Genomic DNA, 20375 nt, shown 5'->3' with positions numbered 1-20375 from the left:
ACTCATTAACATACTAAGTCACACAACCACCGGCACCACGACAATTCCGGGAACACCCATATTTGGTGTAAAAATGGCTGGCACCACAGTTTTGATAAGTCTCCACCTTATTCCAGAAACCTTCGTGCATATTCCATTTCTTAAAGAAACCCACAAAGATGGAAACCCCAAGGCCCATTGTGTGGCCCTCTTTTGAGTCCGCCCTTTCTTCAGTGTGTACTTTGCAGTAAATCTCTGTACTTTCACGATTTTCCGATTCGTTCTCGAATTCCTTCGTTAAGTGGTGAAACCACCTTTGCAAATTTATGACTGAGACAGTGAAAGAGATCCACATGTGGAAAGGAACCCACGCCCGGGGCTAGGCCCCGCCTCCCTCCTCGGGGCAGCCCAATCATTCCCAGGCCCGCCGCGCTAGTCCCCGCCCCTCGGTGCAGCCTCTTCCGGGCCTCAGGTTCTCCCCCATGTCCACGCCCCTCTTGAGCGTCGCCGTATCCGAGGTCGCGCCAGGCCCTGGAGTCTCCCGTCTCCGCGTGCTGGCCAATCAGACCCTGCCTCGCCCCCTTGCCTGGGAGTCTCCGCCCTCCGCACTCTGTCCAGTCAGGCTCTGTCCCGCCCCCGCGGCACCGCCTCCGCGCGTCAGTCCAGCTGGTTCGCTCCGGCAGCGAACTGCCCCTCCCCGCCCCGCCTCCCGGCGCGGTGGCCGAGGCGTAGCGTTGCGACCCCCGCACCCCTGAGAACATGGCGCTGCGAGTGGTGCGGAGCGTGCGGTCCCTGCTCTGCACCCTGCGCACGGTCCCGTCACCCGCCGCGCCCTGCCCGCCGAGGCCGTGGCAGCTGGGGGTGGGCGCCGTCCGTACGCTGCGCACTGGACCCGCTCTGCTCTCGGGTAAGCGCGGCGGGCACGTGGGCGGCTGCTCCCTCCCCGCCTGGGCTGCTTGTCCCAGGCCCAGCAGGACTCGGAGGACGCCGGGGCACCGCTCCTGAGTCACCGGGGCGGAGCGAGCGCGGACTCTGCCCCCTTCTTAATTCTGTTGGGATCCCTGGCTCTGCGGCCGCTTCTCCCCCTTAAGTAGCGGGAGTACCCGCGAGCAGCCTTTGCCCCAGGGGTTTCATGCAGCCGGGAGGGGAGGCCTGCGGGACACCGAGGCGGGGGTGGCCCGGCGGGTCCGGCGGGCAGGTCGGCCGCTTGTTGCAGAAGCCAGGCACGTGTCGCTTAAGCGTCTCTGTGGCCTTAAGTTTATCTCCCATCTGCGTGCATCGTTGAGACCCCAAATGGGGAGGCCTTTAATTTACTAATGGACCGTTACTGAGAACTCCGAAGGAAAAGTAAAACAGAAGCGCTTATTAAAATTAAAGCACCAGGCCGGGCACGATGGCTCACGCTGGTAATCCCAGCACATTGGGAGGCCGAGGAGGGTGGATCACGAGGTCAGGAGATCGAGACCATCCTGGCTAATACGGTGAAATCCCATCTCTACTAAAAATACAAAAAATTAGCCAGGCGTGGCGGCATGCGCATGTAATCCCAGCTACTCGGGAGGCTGAGGCAGGAGAACCGCTTGAACCTGGGAGGCGGAGGTTGCAGTGAGCCGAGATCGCGCCACTGCACTCCAGCCTGGGCGACAGAGCAATACTCCACCTCAAAAAAAAAAAAAAAAAAAAAATTAAAGCACCAGATCTAGATTCTTTTGCTAGATAAAACAATCATAACTTTGAAGATTCAGCTATTTCCCCAAAACAAGTAAGATAAAGTCTTCTGGACTCAACAGGAGTTCTGCTAAAGTTTGTATTGGATCGTTCATGTGTGTGCTTGCTGAAATGAGGCCTAACTCAAACAGACTTGAAATAACTGGGAGGCCTGCCCATGAATGTCTCGGCCATTTGTGCTACTTCAGCACAATTATTGCAGAGGAAAAACAATTTTCTTTTTTTTTTCTTTTTTTAATTTTTATTGAGACGGATCCTTGCTCTGTCGCCCAGGCTGGAGTGCAGCGGCGCGATCTCGGCTCACTGCAACCTCCTCACTGCACCCTCCACCTCCCGGATTCAAGCGATTCTCTTGCCTCAGCCTCCTGAGTAGCTGGGTTGACTGGTGCCCGTCACCACCTCCAGCTGAGTTTTGTATTTTTAGTAGAGACAGGGTTTTGCCACGTTAGGCTGGTCTCAAACTCCTGACCTCAAGTGATCCACCCGCCTCGGCCTCCCAAAGTGCTGGGATTACAGTTGTGCGTCACCGCACCAGGCCAACAATTTTCTTTACGCCCAAATGCTTGAGACACTGACTGCTCCTTGTGAAGAACTCGGGCTGCTTCGATTACGTAGATCAGTGATGGCTCTTGTCTCATTAATTCATTGTTTTAGAAACCTGTTTGGAGCTGGAATGGTTGATAAATTTATTCCAAAATTTGTAGCACAAAGATTTACTTATGCTTTCTTGCTAATAGTCTGTCCACTCTGTTTCTGATAGGGATCCATACATCACTAATTTGAATACAAAGGTACAGCATTTCTCAGATAAGAATTTAATTTCACGTCTGTGGTTTTCATTCCTTTTTTTTTTTTCTTTTTTGAGATGGAGTCTTGCTCTGTTGCCCGGTCTGGCATCCAGTGGCAGGATCTTGGCTCACTGCAACCTCCACCTCCCGGGTTCAAGCAGTTCTCTGGCTCAGCCTCCCGGGTAGCTGGACAACAAGAGCACAACTCCATCTCAAAAAAAAGAAAAAGTAGAAAAATTAACTAATATTAATAATAAAATATTTTATCTACTAGTGACGTTGAAAAAAGGAAAATGCAAAATTTTCATAAATTGTTCACAACTCCTAATTTTCCGAGGCCCAAAACCACCTTTTTCAAGGCCCAGTTAGAAAGTAATTACTGACCAGGTGCAGTGGCTCACGCCTTTAATCCCGCACTTTGGGAGGTTGAGGCGGGTGGATCACCTGAAGTCAGGAGTTCAAGACCAGCCTGGCTAACATGGTGAAACCCTGTCTCTACTAAAAGTACAAAAAATTAGCCGGGCATGGTGGCATGTGCTTGTATTCCCAGCTACTTGGGAGGATGAGGCCGAATCACTTGAACCCAGAAGGCGGAGGTTGCAGTGAGCCTAGATCGCTCCGCTGTACTCCAGCTTGGGGGACAGAGTGAGACTCTGTCTCAAAAAAAGAAAGTAATTATTTACCTAATCTGTCCACTTCTTCCTGTCGGGTCAAGGGTTAAAGGAGAATTGTACTAATATTCTCTTTAGCCTAAACAGCATGCTTAGTAAAATACTTAGGTCTTTGAATCACTGCAACCTCTGCCTCCCAGGTTCAAGGGATTCTCCTGCCTCAGACTCCCGAGTAGCTGGGGTTACAGGTACCCACCACCATACCTGGCCAATTTTTTGTATTTTTAGTAGAGTCGGAGTTTCATCATGTTGGCCAGGTTGGTCTTGAACTCCTGATCTCAGGTGATCTGCCTGCCTCGGCCTCCCAAAGTGCTGGGATTACAGGCGAGAGCCACCGCTGTTGGCCAGGACTGAGGGGTATTGAGCTTAGTAATGTTGCTGTCTCCCTCTGAACTTGGGGCCAACAATTTTCTTTACGTCCAAATGTTTGAGACACTAACTGCTCTTTGTTAAGGAGAATTGTACTAATTACAGTTAGTAATTGCTCGGTTGCTAAAATGAGTGTCACAGCAGCCTTACTCCTAAAATTATCTTCACAGGTAGGCAAGATGGCTAGGTCAAAGACAGTAGTCTCAGGTGGTATTTATAGTTGTCCAGCGCTGACTTTGAAAAGGTGTATTATCTTCAAACTGCCCATAATTTGCATATAACCGGCGATTTCTAGACTTGTAACAGAGTGAGAGAATTAAATGTTACAGACAAATAACTATATACTATCTAGTTTCCTCAGAATCCTCTTAAACTTTAAAAAATCATGTCATTCTGCAACTTTTTTTGAGGTGAAGTTTCGCTAGTCGCCCAGGCCCAAGTGCAATGGTGCAGTCTCAGCTCACTGCAACCTCCGCCTCCCAGGTTCAAGTGATTCTCCTGCCTCAGCCTCCCAAGTAGCTAGGATTATAGGCATGCACCACTACACCCAGCTAATTTTTGTATTTTTAGTAGAGACTTGGTTTCACCATGCTGGCCAGGCTGGTCTCGAACTCCTTACCTCAGGTGATTCGCCCACCTCCGCCTCCCAAAGTGCTGGGATTACAGGCATGAGCCACTGTGCCCGGCCTGCAACATAATTTTTTTTTTTTTTTTTTTGCACACAAAACAATAAACATTTTCTAAAAGTACACATAAACAAAAAGATGCATATCAAACATATTAGGAAGGTTGCACATGGGAAGACGGGGAATAGAAATGGGGGGTGGGAATTAAAGAAAATAAATGAGAGAGGGACTTTGTATGGATCAATGATAATAACTCAATCCTCTATTTGACAAAGAAGAAGAAGGAAGAGGAAGAAAAAGAAAGTGGGATAAAGGATCAGAAAGGGAGGAAAATAGAAAAAATTAGAATAGGACTCCAGGGTAGAACTGTTTTGTTGTCGCTTGGTTGGTTGGTTGATCAGTTGTATTTTTCATATGTTTCGCCATGTTGGCCAGGCTGGTCTCGAACTCCTAGCCTCAAGTGATCAACCCACCTCGGCCTCCCAGAGTACTGGGACTACAGGCGTGAGCCACCACGTCCAGCCCCCACATTGCTTCTGGCCTCTGTGGTAGACCTCCCAGACGGGGCGGCCGGGCAGAGGGGCTCCCCACATACCAGACGGGGCGGCCGGGCAGAGGTGCTCCTCACTTCCCAGACGGGGCGGCCGGGCAGAGGCGCTCCTCACTTCCTAGACGGGGCGGCCGGGCAGAGGGGCCCCGGGGCAGGGGGGCGCCTCACTCCCAGACGGGCGGCCGGGCAGAGGCGCTCCTCACTCCCAGACGGGGCGGCCGGGCAGAGGCGCTCCTCACTCCCAGAAGGGCGGCCGGGCAGAGGCGCTCCTCACTTCCCAGACGGGGGGGGGGGGGGGGGGGGGGGGCTCCCACCCAGAGGGGGCCGGGCAGAGGCGCTCCTCACTCCCAGAGGGGCGGCCGGGCAGGGCGCCTCACTCCCAGAGGGGCGGCCGGGCAGAGCGCTCCTCACATCCCAGAGATGGGCGGCCGGGCAGAGGCGCTCCCACTCCCAGAGGGCGACGGCAGAGGCGCTCCTCACTCCCAGACGATGGGCGGCCGGGCAGAGGCGCTCCTCACTTCCCAGACGATGGCGGCCGGGCAGAGGCGCTCCTCACTTCCCAGACGATGGGCGGCCGGGCAGAGGCGCTCCTCACATCCCAGAGGGGCGGCCGGGCAGAGGCGCTCCTCACTCTCCCAGACGGGGCGGCCGGGCAGAGCGCTCCTCACATCCAGAGATGGCGGCGGGCAGAGGCGCTCCTCACATCCCAGACGGGCGGCCGGGCAGAGGCGCTCCTCACTTCCAGACGTGGCGGCTGGGCAGAGCGCTCCCACCTCCCAGACGGGGCAGCGGCCAGGCAGAGGCTGCAATCCCAGCACCGTGGGAGGCGGAGGCTGCAGCGAGCCAAGACCATGCCACTGCACTCCAACCCGGGCAACACCGAGCACCGAGTGAGCGAGCCTCCGTCTGCAGTCCCAGCACCTCGGGAGGCTGAGGCGGGCAGACCACTGGAGGTCAGGAGCTGGAGACCAGCCTGGCCGACATGGCGAAACCGCGCCTGCAGCCAAACGAGAAAAACGAGGGAGGGGTGGTGGCGCGCGCCGGCAATCTGAGGCAGCCCCCAGGCCACCGCAGGAGCATCACGGGAGCCGGACGCAGGGAGTCCGCAGCGAGCCGAGTGTACTCCAGCCTGGGCCACAGAGGGAAGAAAAGAAGGAAGAAAGCAAGAAGGAAGGAAGGGAGGGAGGAAGGAAACATGATAATTTAAGGGGACAAAAAGATACATTTTTCACCCAAAGTGTTGGGATTACAGGCGTGAGCCACCACGCCCAGCGATTTTTTTTTTTTTTTTTGAGACTGAGTCTTGCTCTGTTGCTCAGGCTGGAGTGCAGTGGCGTGATCTCAGCTCACTGCCACCTCTGCCTCCTGGGTTCAAGCAATTCTCATGCCTCAGCCTCCCAAGTAGCTGGGATTGCAGGAGTGTACCACCACACCTGGCTAATTTTTGTATTTTTTTAGTAGAGGCGGGGTTTCACTATGCTGGCCAGGCTGGTCTCAAACTCCTGACCTCTGGTGATCCGCCCGCCTTGGCCTCCCAAAGTGCTGGGATTACACGCGTGAGTCACTGTGCCTGGCCTGCAACATGATAATTTAAGGGAGAAAAAAAAATTATTTCATTCCTTCAGCTTTTGAGTGCTTGCTATGTGGCAAGCACTGTATTTAGAATTGGGAAAACAAATGAAAATAAGATAAACCTTGCTGTTTCTTGGTCGGTACACAGTCTACCTCCTGGGGAGACTGACAGATGAACTCTAGCATGTTCAGCACTGTGTGTGTGCTGGGGGATAGTGGTACAGGGTGCTGTAAGAGCATGTCGGCTGGCCCGGGAACCTAGACTTGGTTAGACAAGCCTTTGGGCAGGAACGGACTTCTAAATCTAGACCTGAAGTAGTTAGTAAAGGTGGTAGGGAGAGTCTTTCAGTCAGAACACAGTGTACACGTCTTAAACTTTCTTATCTGAACATCAGATTGACTTGAAACGTTCAGTTCTTTGAAGTGGAATGAAGCAAAATAAATTTCTTAGTGACACATTTTTTGACTTCTTCCACTGGGATATGAACTTTAGAAAGTTCCATAATTAGGGGGAAAAGAAAGCAATATTATATTATATACTTGGCTAGGCACGGTGGCTCACACACTATTATGCCAGCACTTCCATAGGTTGAGGTGGGAGGATCACTTGAGCTCAGGAGTTTGAGACCAGTCTGGACAACATAGTGAGACCCCCCCCATCTCTACAAAAATAAAAAATAAAAATAATAATTATACACTCTACTTACGTTGTGCTGCATATCAGAGCTGTAACCAAAGCAATTGAATGCTGTTTTAAGTACAACTATCTTTTGGGCAAGGGGTGAAATGAGCCAGTGAGGACTCTTTAAAACAGTATTTGAGTTAACCATTTTCCTATGAACTTACGTTGCATTGTTTTTGGAAAAATGCTTGGTGTCAGAATATGAAATATATTTAATATAGCATATGCTTTTTAAAAAATATTATTCTCTAAGGCAAGTACTTTTAACTTTATATCCTAAATAACTCTTTTTACTCTTGAATATTGGGCGGTCCTTCTTTCAGGACTCCCTGAATCGTTTGACTGTATCTTTAGAGAAGTGCTCAGTAAGTCAGGGGTTAACCTGTCCAGTGAATGATGAGCAGAGCTTGACTTTCCACTGACTCATGGCTTAGCTCTGAGAAGACTGTTGAGTTCTGATCTTAATTTTCTTCTTTAAGTGACGGTAGTACTATCTTCAAGGTCGGGCTTGAATTTAATTAAAGTAGAATTTTAAGAACTTAGTCAAATTATAGTTGTTCAGGAGGTCAGTTTCATTCCTGTAAAATTTTACTTTGTAACCCAAGCTGCACTGAAGCTCTCTTAGGTCAACTCTGCCTAAAGAGACACCTAATTATTACTGTTATTTTTTTTTTTTTTAGGTTAAGTCATTTCTTATCTGAGCCATCTTTATGCTGCCTCCCTAAACCTCATCACCCCAAATCTGTCTTCAGAGGGACAGATTTTTTTTTTCTGCAAGACAGACCAGTACTAGTTAAGTATACATTTGAAATATGCTCCAAAATTTTCTTTTGTGATTTAGGCTAAGTAATGTTAAAGCAGATAATCCAGTCTCCAAAAGATGCACAAGGTGTTCAGATCAAGCCATCTTTGCTTAAATGGTACTGCTGTTTAAATGCGTCATCTCTGTACATGATCTTTGTTCTTTCCTGAGCCATGCAGTATTTAAAGGTAGTGTCAACAGGTCAAACACAAATTCTGGGAAAGTGTTTTGAAAGCAATGATAATGAAAAGTGCTTCTTTTAAGAAGTAATGCTACTGCTTTTCTGAAATATTGGTCTTCTGTTTTAGTGCGTAAATTCACAGAGAAACATGAATGGGTAACAACAGAAAATGGCATTGGAACAGTGGGAATCAGCAATTTTGCGCAGGTATTGGATTATATTGAATTATTTGTCACAGTGTGCTCTTGCATAATTTGCTTTATCTCTACCTTTTAGAAAGTGTTTAGGCTGTGTGAGGTGGCTCATGCCTGTAATCCCAACACTTTGGGAGGCTGAGGCAGGAGGATTGCTTGAGGCCAGGAGTTCAAGACCAGCCTGGTCAACACTGTGAGACCCCGTCTCTACCAAAAGTTTAAAAAAAAAAAAAAAAAAATTGGCCGGGCATGGTGGCTCATGCCTGTCGTCCCAGCTACTCAGGAGGCTAAGGCAGGAGGATCTCTGGAGCCTAGGAGGTTGAGGCTGCAGTGAACCATGATCATGTCACTGCAAAATACAAAAATTAGCTGGTCCTGGTGGTGCACACCTGTAATCCCAGCTAGTCAGGAGGCTGAGACAGGAGAATCACTTGGACCTGGGAGGCAGAAGTTGCAGTGAGCCGAGATTGCACCACTGCACTCTAGCCTGGGTGACAGAATGAGACTCCATCTCCAAAAAAAAAAAAAAAAGTAAGAAAACCAACCAGAGTTGAATTAAGTAAAACATAATTTAGTTAGGGCATTATGTAGTATTTTAAGAGTTGTTTTAAGTTTAACACTGAAAGTAGGAAACATGTCTTATTCAAGAAAGAAATGTGTGTGTTTTGTACTGGGCAATTAAGGAAAGAGGAAAAAGAAGAGCAGGGTGTTACCAGCATTTTGTGGGTCCAGTGATACACACGTGACCAGGAGGACGGGAAGAAAGAAAACCTCAGTAGGCACAGATTACACAAAGGGAAGGCTTTTATTTAGCTCATCTTTTCTCTGTAAATTCCCCTCAATTCCATATGGCGATACTGTTTAAGAGAAAATGAGAAGCCAAATACTAGCGTGTTCAGTGATTTTCAGCTGGATGTATGTATTGGGTAAGGCGGGGAAGGGGGGATGTTAACTGATGGGAATACAGTCATGTGTCACTTAATGATGGAGCTGTGTTCTGATAACTGCCTCCTAGGGGATTTCATCCTTGTGTGAGCCTCCTAGGGTGCCCTTACACACACCTAGATGGTACAGCCTATTACACACCTTGGCTGTACGGTACAGCCTTTGCTCCTGGGCTACAAACCTGTACAGCATGTTACTGTACTGAATACTGTAGGCGATCGTAACACAATTGCCTATCAAAACACAAAAGGTACAGTAAATATATGGCATAGGTTGAGCGTCTCTAATCCCTGAAATACTCCAGAAACCTGAAACTTTTTGAGCACCAATGTGACTCTTTAAAGAAAATGCTCATTGGAGCATTTTGGATTCCAGAATCTTGGATGAAGAGTGCTCATGTGTTAAGTATAATGCAGGTATTCCAAAATCTGAAATCCAAAACACTTCTGGTCCCAAGCATTTTGGATAAGTGATACTAACTATATTATAATTTCATGGGACCACTGTCATGTATGTGGTCTGTTGTTAACCAAAATGCCATTAGGCGGCACGTGACTGTACAAAATTCCTCAGACATGTAAGATTGTTGTGTGTTGAGAATCACTGACAATTATATCTTCCTTGGCATCTCTGTATACCTACTATGAGGCCCAGTATTGGGTATTTTTTGAGATGTTGTGTAAGATGTCATCCTTACCTCCTAGAGTTTATTTGTGAGGGGAATTACCTACATGAGAATGACTTGCAAACATGACTTGATGGCATCGGAACGGTGGGGTTGTAATTCACTTGAGACCACTTCTTTCTGGAGTCAAGGACTTCAGGGAGTACAAGGTGTGAGGACTATGATTTGTAGGATCAGTGAGCAGGAGTTCAGCAAATGCGTTGGTGGCAATGGTGTACATAAAACTGCAGAGGTGGAAGAACAGCAAATATGTTCATGCTCAGAAGAGCTAGCAGTGTTTGCCAGGAGCAGTGGCTTACACCTGTAATCCTAGCACTTTGGAAGGCCGAGGCGAGTGGATCATCTGAGGTCAGAAGTTCAAGACCAGCTGGCCAACATGGTGAAACTGCAACTCTAGCAAAAAATGTAAAAAAATTAGCCGGGCATGGTGGCGGGCACCTCTAATCCCAGCTACTTGGGAGGCTGAGGCAGGAGAATCGCTTGAACCTGGGAGCCAGAGGTTGCAGTGAGCTGAGATCAGGCCACTGCACTCCAGCCTGGGCAACAAGGGAGAAACTGTCTCAAAACCAAACCAAACAAAGAGCTAGCAGTGTTGTATGGTGCATGAGGCTTGTGTTGGGTTGCTAAAGCCTGTGAGCCAGATCTGGCTGGTAGCTGGTCTCTTGCAGCTCCTGAGTTGAGAATAGTTTTTTAAAATCATTTTATTTTACTTATTTTTGGAGAACAAGGTCTTGCTGTATTGCCAAGGCAGGTCTCAAACTCCTGGGTTCAAGCTGTCCTCCCACCTCTGCCTCCCTAAGAGCTGGGATTACAGGCATGAACCACCGCACCCAGCCATTTATTTTTATTCTTGACATGGCGTCTTGGTCTGTTACCAAGGCTGGAATACACAGGCGCAATCTCAACTCAGTGCAACCTCTGCCTCCCAGATTTAAGTGATTCTCCTGCCTCATTCTCCTGAGTAGCTGGGATTACAAGTGCCTGCCACCACACCCAGCTAATTTTTGTATTTTTATTAGAGACCGGGTTTCACCATGTCAACCAGGCTGGTCTCGAACTGCTGACCTCAAGTGATACCCCCACCTTGGGCCTTTCAAAGTGCTCGGATTACAGGCGTGAACTGTAATCTACACCTGACCGAGAGTGGTTTTTACATGTTTAAAGGTTTTTAAGGAAAACTCAAGAATGTAGCCCCTCCGGTATAAAATATGTACTAAATCTTAATTATAGGGGATTCAGTGTTTGGCTTGTTCTGTTTACTGGAGGGTTTAATTGCAACTTCTTAAGAGATTTTTGGTTTTGTCTTGTTTTATTTAGGAAGCGTTGGGAGATGTTGTTTACTGTAGTCTGCCTGAAGTTGGGACAAAATTGAACAAACAAGGTGAGTGTTCTTAGGATCTTAGAATGATCCACGCCATGAATTCTCTTTTCCTGATCTTTACATTGAATAGTAATTTGTTTTTACCCTGGATTAATTAGAGTGCTTTTTTTGAGACAGTCTTGCTTTGTCACCCAGGCTGGAGTGCAGTGGCACCATCTCGGCCCACTAACCTTTGCCTCCTGGGTTCAAGCAATTCTTGTGTCTCAGGCACGTGCCACCACACCCAGCTAATTTTTGTATTTTTAGTAGAGACGGGGTTTCCCCATGTTGGCCAGGCTGGTCGCGAACTCCTGACCTCAAATGATCTGCCCGCTTTGGCCTCCCAGACCGCTGAGATTACAAGTGTGAGCCACAGTGCCCAGCCAGTTAGAGTGCTTTTGACCCAAGTATTAGGTTGGTGCAAAAGTAATTGCTCCTTAGGAGGCTGAGAGGAGAATTGCTAGAACCTGGGAGGCAGAGGTTGCAGTGAGCTGAGATCCCATCACTGCACTCCAGCCTGGGTGAGAGAGCAAGACTCTGTCTCAAAAAAAAAAAAAAAAAGAAAGAAAAAAAGTGTATTAATATCAATATGTTAGATAATATCCTTAAACTAATGAATACCCTTTTAAGACATTCTGCTAAAGGTAGTTTTTTAACTTGATATAAAATCTACATACAGTGAAATGCATGGACCAGAAGTGTACAATTCCGTGAGTTTTAACAAATGTACACACTTAAATATATCTTCCCAGTCAAATAGATGACCTCTTCTCTCGTTTCTACACCATAGGTTAATTTTGCCTATTCTTTAACTTTATATGAAAGGAATCACACAGTGTGTGTTACGTTTGGCTGTTTTTGGGGTTTACCAAGCTTCTTGAATCTGTAGATTGAATTTTTTTTGATTAAATTTGGAGACTTCTTATTTTAGTCATGATTTCTTTCTCTTCCCACTTGATTCCTTTTTTCTTTTCTGATTTGAGACATGTTCATCATATCACTTGATACTGTCCTATCGGGTCCCTAAGACTGTTAACTTCTCAGCCTTTTTATCTTCTTTTTTTGAGACGGAGTCTTACTCTGTTGCCCAGGCTGGAATGCAATGGCACGATATTGGCTCACTGCAACCTCCCCCTCCCAGGTTCAAGCAGTTCTCCTTTTTCAGCCTCCCGAGTAGCCGGGACTACAGGCATGCACCACCACACCAGGCTAATTTTTTTTTTTCTTTTTTTGAGTTTTTGGTAGAGGCGGGGTTTCACCATGTTGGCCAGGCTGGTCTTGAACTCCTGACCTCAAGTGATCTACCTGCCTTGGCTTCCCAAAGTGTTGGGATTACAGGTGTGAGCCACCGTTCCTGGCCTGTAGTTGACAGTTTATAGTTGTGTTTTTTTGTTTTTGAGATGGAGTCTCATGCTGTCAGCAAGGCTGGAGTGCAATGGCATGGGCTCCACTCACTGCAACCTCTGCCTCCCGGATTCAAGCGATTCTCCTGCCTCAAGTCTCCCAAGTAGCTGGGATTACAGGTGCCCACCACCATGCCCAGCTAATTTTTTTGTATTTTAGTAGAGACCATGTTGGCTAGGGTGGTTTCAAACTACTGACCTCAGGTGATGTGCCTGCCTTGGTCTTCCAAAGAGCTGGAATTACAGGCATGAGCCACCACACCTGGCCCAGAGCTTACAATTGTTATCTGCAGGAAGGTGGTCTGGTACAAGGTACTTCACTGTCACTGGAACATTCTAAAGTTTTCATTTTGTTTTTTTCTGAGCCACACAGCTAAGTTGCAAGAACATCGAGTTTTACTGAACCTACACACATCTGGCATTCAGGCACATCACCATTTGTTATTCACTGTGTCCGGGACACACAGATAGGTCCACTTTATTGAGACAGTATATACCCTTCTCGTGAGTTATTATAGCCTGACAAAACTTAGGTTTTATTTTTAACTAAAGAAATTTAGGCCAGACATGGTTGTAATCCCAGCACTTTAGGAGGCTGAGGCGGGTTGATCACGAGGTCAGGAGTTCAAGACCAGCCTGGCCAACACAGGGAAACCCTGTCTCTACTAAAAATACAAAAATTAGCTGGGCATGGTGGTGCACGCCTGTAATCCTAGCTACTTGGGAGGCTGAGGCAGGAGAATCGGTTGAACCCAGGAGGTGGAGGTGGCAGTGAGCCGAGATCACGCCACTGTACTGCAGCCTGGTGACAGTGGAAAAAGGAAATTTGGAATTTTAAAGTCATAGCCATATGACAGGAATCTACTGTTTCATAGTTTATGTTTTCAAGTCACTGACTTTTAACATTTCATGTTTTCTTTCATTTTTTTTTCCATTTAGATGAGTTTGGTGCTTTGGAAAGTGTGAAAGCTGCAAGTGAACTCTATTCTCCTTTATCAGGAGAAGTAACTGAAATTAATGACGCTCTTGCAGAAAATCCAGGACTTGTAAACAAATCTTGTTATGAAGATGGTAAGCTGTTGCTAGAAATTTCTCAAGGAATTACTACTGCAGTTAATATTTTATCTAGAATTTAAAACAAGTTTAGCTGATTGTGAGTTCATGTTTTTCTACTTCGTGGTACTAAATAGAGATGTTCTGCTTTAAAAGAAAAACAGAGGTTAGTTGAATACATAAAGTTATGTTTAAGATTTGTGGCTAGGCGCAGTGGCTCAAGCCTCTGATCCCAGCACTTTGGGAGGCCGGGGTGGGTGGATTGCTTTTTAGTCCAGGAGTTGTTGACCAGCCTGGGCAACATGGTGAAACTCTGTCTCTGTAGAAATAAAAAATTAGCTGGTTGTGGTGGAATGTGCCTGTAGTCTCAGTTACTAGGGAGGCTGAGGTAGGAGAATTGCTTGAACCTGGGAGGTCAAGGCTGCAGTCTGTAGTGAGCCAAGATCGCACCACTCCACTCCAGCCTGAGTGACAGAGCGAGACTGTCTCAAAAAAAAAAAAAAAAAAAAAAATCTCTGATGATAAAAGCATTACCTTATTTTGAAGGTTCTTGATATCAGTTGTAGATTCTTTGGTGTTGGCATAAACACCTGCAAAGTATTTACTTTTTCAGACATAAAGCAGCCACTCATATTGTGTGATATGAGAGGTAAAAAAATATATATATTTTGCATTAATTTTTGGTTTTCTCACATTTTCATCCCTGTAATCTAATGAGGTAAGCTAACAGCAATTTTCTGTATTTTGTAGATGAATAGAGGCTCCAAAGGATTTATCTGTCAGGGCCACATGGCTGATAAATGGCTAAGTTAGGATTAGGCTGTAGTTCTCTTTTGTCTGTCACCTAGCCCTTCTAATTACTACTGCTTTCTAATCCCATTAACTTCAGTAGTTAGTGTTCCATTTGTTAAAGACATACCTGGCCTTGTGTATTTGGATCATATATTTAAGGACTTATTTTTATGTTTTTTTTTGAGACAGAGTCTCCCTCTGTCACCCAGGCTGGAGTGCGGTGGTGTGATCTCAGTGCACTGCAACCTGCCCTTCCCGGGTTCAAGCACTTCTGCCTCAGCTTGCCAGTAGCTGGGACTGCAGGCAACCGCCACCATGCCCGGCTAATTTTTGTGGTTTTGGTAGAGATGGGGTTCCACTGTGTTGGCCAGGCTGGTCTAGAGCTCCTAGCCTCAAGTGATTTGCCTGCCTTGGCTTCCCAAAGTATTGGGATTGCAGGCATGAGCCACCGTGCCCGGCCCTTAAAGATTTAAATGTCATTTTCTGATGCTTATTACAACCTAAGAGTTCTCAATTTATTACGGTGGAATCTATTATAGCCATAATTATTTTCATTTGTTAGATACAAGTATTTTAATTCTTAAGGCTAAAATTTAAAGTTCCATGAACAAATAATGTATGGTTTTTGTAAAGAATACGAGATTGAGGCACTCAGAAATTTATTTTACGTTTTGGATGAATTTGACTTTTTAAAAAGTTATGGAATATAAGGTTGTCTTCTGGTTGCAGGTTGGCTGATCAAGATGACACTGAGTAACCCTTCAGAACTAGATGAACTTATGAGTGAAGAAGCATATGAGAAATACATAAAATCTATTGAGGAGTGAAAATGGAACTCCTAAATAAACTAGTATGAAATAACGCATCCCAGCAGAGTTGTCTTAAATTAGTGGTGGACAGAAGACTTAGAATAGCAACTTTTAGCATTACCGATGGGGAAAAAAAAACTACTGTTAACATTGCTAATGAAAGAAAATACCCTTTAACTTTCTAATGATTATAGATAAATATAATAACACATCTTTTTAACAATATCCTCTGATTTTTAGACTAGGCTGTAGTGTTCAGAATTCATGAAATTATCCATGGTAAAAACTAGTTATAAAAATTACATTATTCAAAGATAACGTTGTTATTCTTAAGCCTTATATAATATTGTAACTTGCATGTATCTATACCTGGATTTGGGATGAAATACTTAATGATCTTTCCATTGGAAATAACTGGAAGTGAAGAGGTTTTTGTTGCTTGTACAGTGTCAGATGAGGAACACCACTATCTTAATTTTGCAATACACTGCATTTGCTGGTGCTATTTTTATACAGTGAAGCAACAGCTTTGCGGCAAAATAATAAAATACTTCTTCGTTAATCATGTTTTTTTGTTTTGATGTTAATATTTCATTTAGTGACTCTGCTAGTATTTGTGAAAGTGCTAACTTATGGAAAGTTACTTTTTAAAAGGAAATTTAAGCCAGAACAATGAAAAGCTCCAAGAAAATGTTTCCTTTAGTCACAAGTCTGGTTTTTCTTAAGCCAAGATCTGTCACCTTTAACATAATAAAAAATGAATCACCGACTTTGATTTTCTATCATGCGAGGTCCGAAGAAAGAAGACAAAAGACAAAGGAAGGTGGAAGTTTTGATCAGTATAGCACATGGTATTTTTAAGAAGTTAAACCACATTCAGGTTTCCACTTAAGTCAGGAATAAAAGTGGACACAGATTGAAGCTTTATGAGCTCAGATAATGGACTTTGATAGTATTCTTTGCAGCTTAAGCATATTTAGAGTGCCAGAAGTTACTTCCAAGTAGCTAATATATAGCATACGCTAACCAGGTGTAATATGCTGATAATATTGGGGTGGGGGGGTCTATATGCACATGCAAATATATGTATATACATACAGAGCAAGAGGAGATAAACTCCTGTATCATTTTCTCAGTTACTAGAGGAAAAGAGAAGTATTCATATAGTACCACCTTCTAGTGGTGAATAAACAGCAAATATAAGGACTTAGCGAAAGTAGGTAGGCAAATAACATACAAATCTTTCCTGCTCCTCAGTTGAAGAAACTTTTCATTCCAAGACTCTGCCAGTAGCCATATCACTGCTGAACTATATCTTTGTACCCTTAAGTATTGGCCAGGCGTGGTGGCTCACGCCTGCAATCCTACCACTTTGGGAGGCCAAGGTGGGTGGATCTCTTGAGCCCAGGAGTTTGAGACCAGCCTGGGCAACATGGTGAAACTCCATCTGTACAAAAATGCAAAAATTAGCCTGGCATGGTGGCATGTGCCTGTGGTCCCAGCTATTTGGGAGCAGGTAGGATCATTTTGAGTCTGGGAGGTCAAGGCTGCAGTGAGCCAAGATCACACCACTCTACTCAGCCTGGGTGACGGTGAGAACGTGTCTCAAAAAAAAAAAGTATCCAAGGTATCCTGGATGATTGTCTATATTGTGTAATTATCAATCAGGTTAATCTGTCTGCTTTGAAAATAGATGGGGATGAGTAATAATTACATAGTTTACCCTTTTGTTTTGAAAGTTCTCTAGACATCGATTACTACCATCATTTCACAGGTATGAAAGGTGATAGGATAAGAAATTTGTTAAATAGTTGGGTGGTTGTGGTAATGATTTTCACATTTCCTGGTCTAAATCAGTCCCTTAGCAAATTTTACTATAAAAATATTTAAATGGGGCCGGGCGCGGTGGCTTACGCCTGTAATCCCAGCACTTTGGGAGGCTGAGGCGAGCAGATCATGAGGTCCGGAGATCGAGACCATCCTGGCTAACACGGTGAAACCCCGTCTCTACTCAAAATACAAAAACATTAGCCGGGCGTGGTGGCAGGCACTTGTAGTCCCAGCTACTCGGGAGGCTGACGCAGAAGAATGGCGTGAACCCGGGAGGCAGAGCCTGCAGTGAGCCAAGGTGGCGCCACTGCACTCCAGCCTGGGCAACAGAGTGAGACTCCATCTCAAAAAAAAAAAAAAAATTAAATGGGAATCTCAGGGGAGAGGGGGAGGATGAATGTTCTAAATAAAGGTGGGAAGCAAACGTGGCCATTCTAGAGTATGAAAGTCCATGAGTGGTTATAGTCTCTGAAGAAGGTGGGCAGTTTTTTATTTTTTCCTTTTCCTCCCAAAGACACACATACTTGCTCTGTAACAACCCCTCTTTTTGCAAAGAGCAGAACATATGGCAACTTGCTCTTCCACAATTTAGAACACGGAGCCAAATCCACTGTCATTTATGTCACAGTGCTGCCAAAAATACAGGCTTTGAATGGCCCTCCAAATTGACTGAATCCAGGGAATTTAATTTTCATGACCTCATATTCGTTTTGAATGGTTTTGGCATTAATACAGCAGATTAATAAAAGTTTTGAAGAAAGCTTTCTAGTAACTAAAACTTGAGAAACTGAATAGGTTACCCTGGCAAGTGTTAAATTTTTTTTCTGGTATCACCTCCCAGGTAGTTTAGTCGTTAGCTTTAGGTTTTGTTTTGTTTTGTTTTTTTGAGATGGAGTCTTGTTCTTTTGCCCAGGCCAGAGTGCAATGACATGATACTGGCTCATTACAACCTCCACCTCCTGAGTTCAGGCAATTCTGCCTCAGCCTACAGGGTAGCTAGGAATACAGGCACCCAGACCACGACCATGCCTGGCTAATTTTTGTATTTTTCGTAGAGATGGGGTTTCACCATGTTGGCCAGGCTGGTCTCAAACTCCTGACCTCAGATGATCCACCCACCTCGGCCTCCCAAAGTGCTGGGATTACAGGTGTGAGCCATGGCACCTGGCCAGCTTTAGGTTTTAATAAACCACTAGGGAGTTCTGCATGGGCATACTACTATGAAAATGAGGCTGGTCGTTCAGATCAGTTCCTCAGCAAATTAGAATTTCTGAATGTTTCCAATTTCTGTAGTTTTTCTGGGGCTACTAAAAAGAGCACAGTTTAAAAAATTATGCTAACTACAAGTGTGTCTTTTTTACTGTATTCTTTCAGACCAAATCACACCTTCCTTCCCATACTTAAAGAGGTGCGTTTCTTTACACCAGGATTAAATTCCTCTTCCCTGCAACAGGCCTTTCCTGCCGCCCAGGCTGGAGTGCAATGGCGCGGTCTCGGCTCACTGCAACCTCCACCTCCCGAGTTCAGGTGATTCTCCCAGCTCAGCCTCCTGAGTAGCTGGGATTACAGGCATCCATCACCACACCCGGCTAATTTTTGTGTTAGGGTTTTGAAATGGGGTTTCGCCATGTTGGGCAGGCTGGTCTTGAACTTCTGACCTCAAGTGATCCACCTGCCTCGGCCTCCCAAAGTGCTGGGATTCCAGGTGTGAGCCACCACACCCAGCCATCCCCATTTAATTTTAAAAAATAGATATGGGGTCTTGTGACACTTTCCAAGCTGGTCTCAAGTGATTCTCCTGCCTTAGCCTCTCCTGTGAGTAAGTGGTATTAGAGGCGCAAGCCACCACTCCTGGCTTTTTTTCTTTAAAACACACTTTATGTGTCAGAGGAAGTTTACCTTCACAGCAAAATTGAGCAGAAGGTACAGTTCTGTGTGCTTCCTTTCTCCATTTTTGCAAATTGGAATCTTACTATAAGTAGAGTTTCTGGTATCTTGACTGAATTCCTATGTTGACTTTTTATAAACATAACTAGCCAAACCCTTGTCCCTTCATGTTTCCACTCAATCATGCGATCAGGCTTTTAGCTGCTAAATGCAGGAATAGCTGGTGTGAAGGAAGTCAGTTTCTAGATCCTCCAGCTTCCCATGTACTTGCTGTTAGGTTATTTAATTAATATTCATTTAGCAACTCTTAGTTAAGACTTTCGGTATACTTCTCAGAAACTTTGTTCTAATTTGCAAGGTCTTGCACTGTTTCCCAGGCTGGAGTGCAGTGACACAATCATAGCTTACTGCAACCTTCAGTTCCTGGGCTCAAGGGAGCCTCCTGCCTCAGCTGGGATTCTAGGTATGAGCCACGGTGCCCAGCTGTTTTCAGTAGATCTGAAGGAAGACCAAAACAAATTGTCAACTGATAAAACAGTTAAATACTTTTGGTTAATACTTACTAGCTTGAGATACTACTGTAATAAAACTCCTTTTATTTGCATCTTCCTATTTATGTGAACAAGGTACCTAAGCTTACATGTATGAAAAAAATTGGAATAGAATTATATCTGAATCCGTCTCATTGGAGCAATGACAGTGCTAGAGAACTTAGATACCGATTTTTTTTTTTTTTTTTTTTTTTTTTTTTTTTTTTTTTTTTTTTTTTGCGACTGAATTTTGCTCTCTAGGCTGGACTGCAGTGGTGCGATCTCAGCTTGCTGCAACCTCCGCCGCCCGGGTTCAAGCCATTCTATTGCCTCAGTGTCCCAAGTAGCTGGGATTACAGGCACCCGCCACCACACCCGGCTAATTTTTGTATTTTTAGTAGAGACAGGGTTTCGCCATGTTGTCCAGGCTGGTTTCGAACTCCTGACCTCAGGTGATACACCCGCCTCGGCCTCCCAAGTGCTGGGATTACAGGCGTGAGCCACCGCGCCCCCGCGCCCGGCCTAGATACCGGTTTTCTACAGCAGAAATAGTCACACTTTCTAAAGCAGAAGGGCTTTGGAGTCAGACCCGAGCTGGAGTAGGGGATGCTTTGCGATCTGTCTTCAGTAAGCTGTTGTTTTAGAGACGTGGGGCCACTTTCCTTTATTTGTATAAAAGATGCCAGTGCCCACTTCAGAGCTGTGCTGCTCCGGGCCAGAAGTTCAGCGAGTGCCCGTCGGCCCGGTGCTGTCGGTCACGTAAGTGGGCTCTTCGAGGTTCACAACACGTCCTCCCTTGACATTCTGGACCTGTTAAGTTTGTATCCGTGGGAAACGCGCACCGCGGTTCCCCAGGGGGCGGAGGGAGAAAAGTGAGGACGTTTCTGGCCGCCTGGCATCTGCTAAATATCCTAACAGGCACAAGGGCGCCCCCACGGG

At 45.7% G+C, this 20375-nt stretch overlaps 1 protein-coding gene across 1 annotated transcript; it reads left to right on the top strand.

The window, feature by feature from the left end:
* The first annotated feature begins 622 nt into the window (after window positions 1-622).
* Window positions 623-15751, top strand: GCSH (glycine cleavage system protein H). Its single transcript, XM_004093219.3, has 5 exons — window positions 623-886; window positions 8076-8155; window positions 11090-11153; window positions 13475-13606; window positions 15110-15751. Exons 1-5 carry the CDS (start codon window positions 739-741, stop codon window positions 15205-15207), a joined length of 522 nt encoding a protein of 173 aa, XP_004093267.1. The 5' UTR covers window positions 623-738; the 3' UTR covers window positions 15208-15751.
* The last annotated feature ends 4624 nt before the right edge of the window (window positions 15752-20375 follow it).

This window comes from Nomascus leucogenys, chromosome 2 (assembly GCF_006542625.1).
Source record: "Nomascus leucogenys isolate Asia chromosome 2, Asia_NLE_v1, whole genome shotgun sequence".
Classification (NCBI taxonomy): Eukaryota; Metazoa; Chordata; class Mammalia; order Primates; family Hylobatidae; genus Nomascus; species Nomascus leucogenys.
The sequence above is the reverse complement of the archived record's forward strand: the minus strand, read 5'-3'. Positions and strand labels throughout refer to the sequence as shown.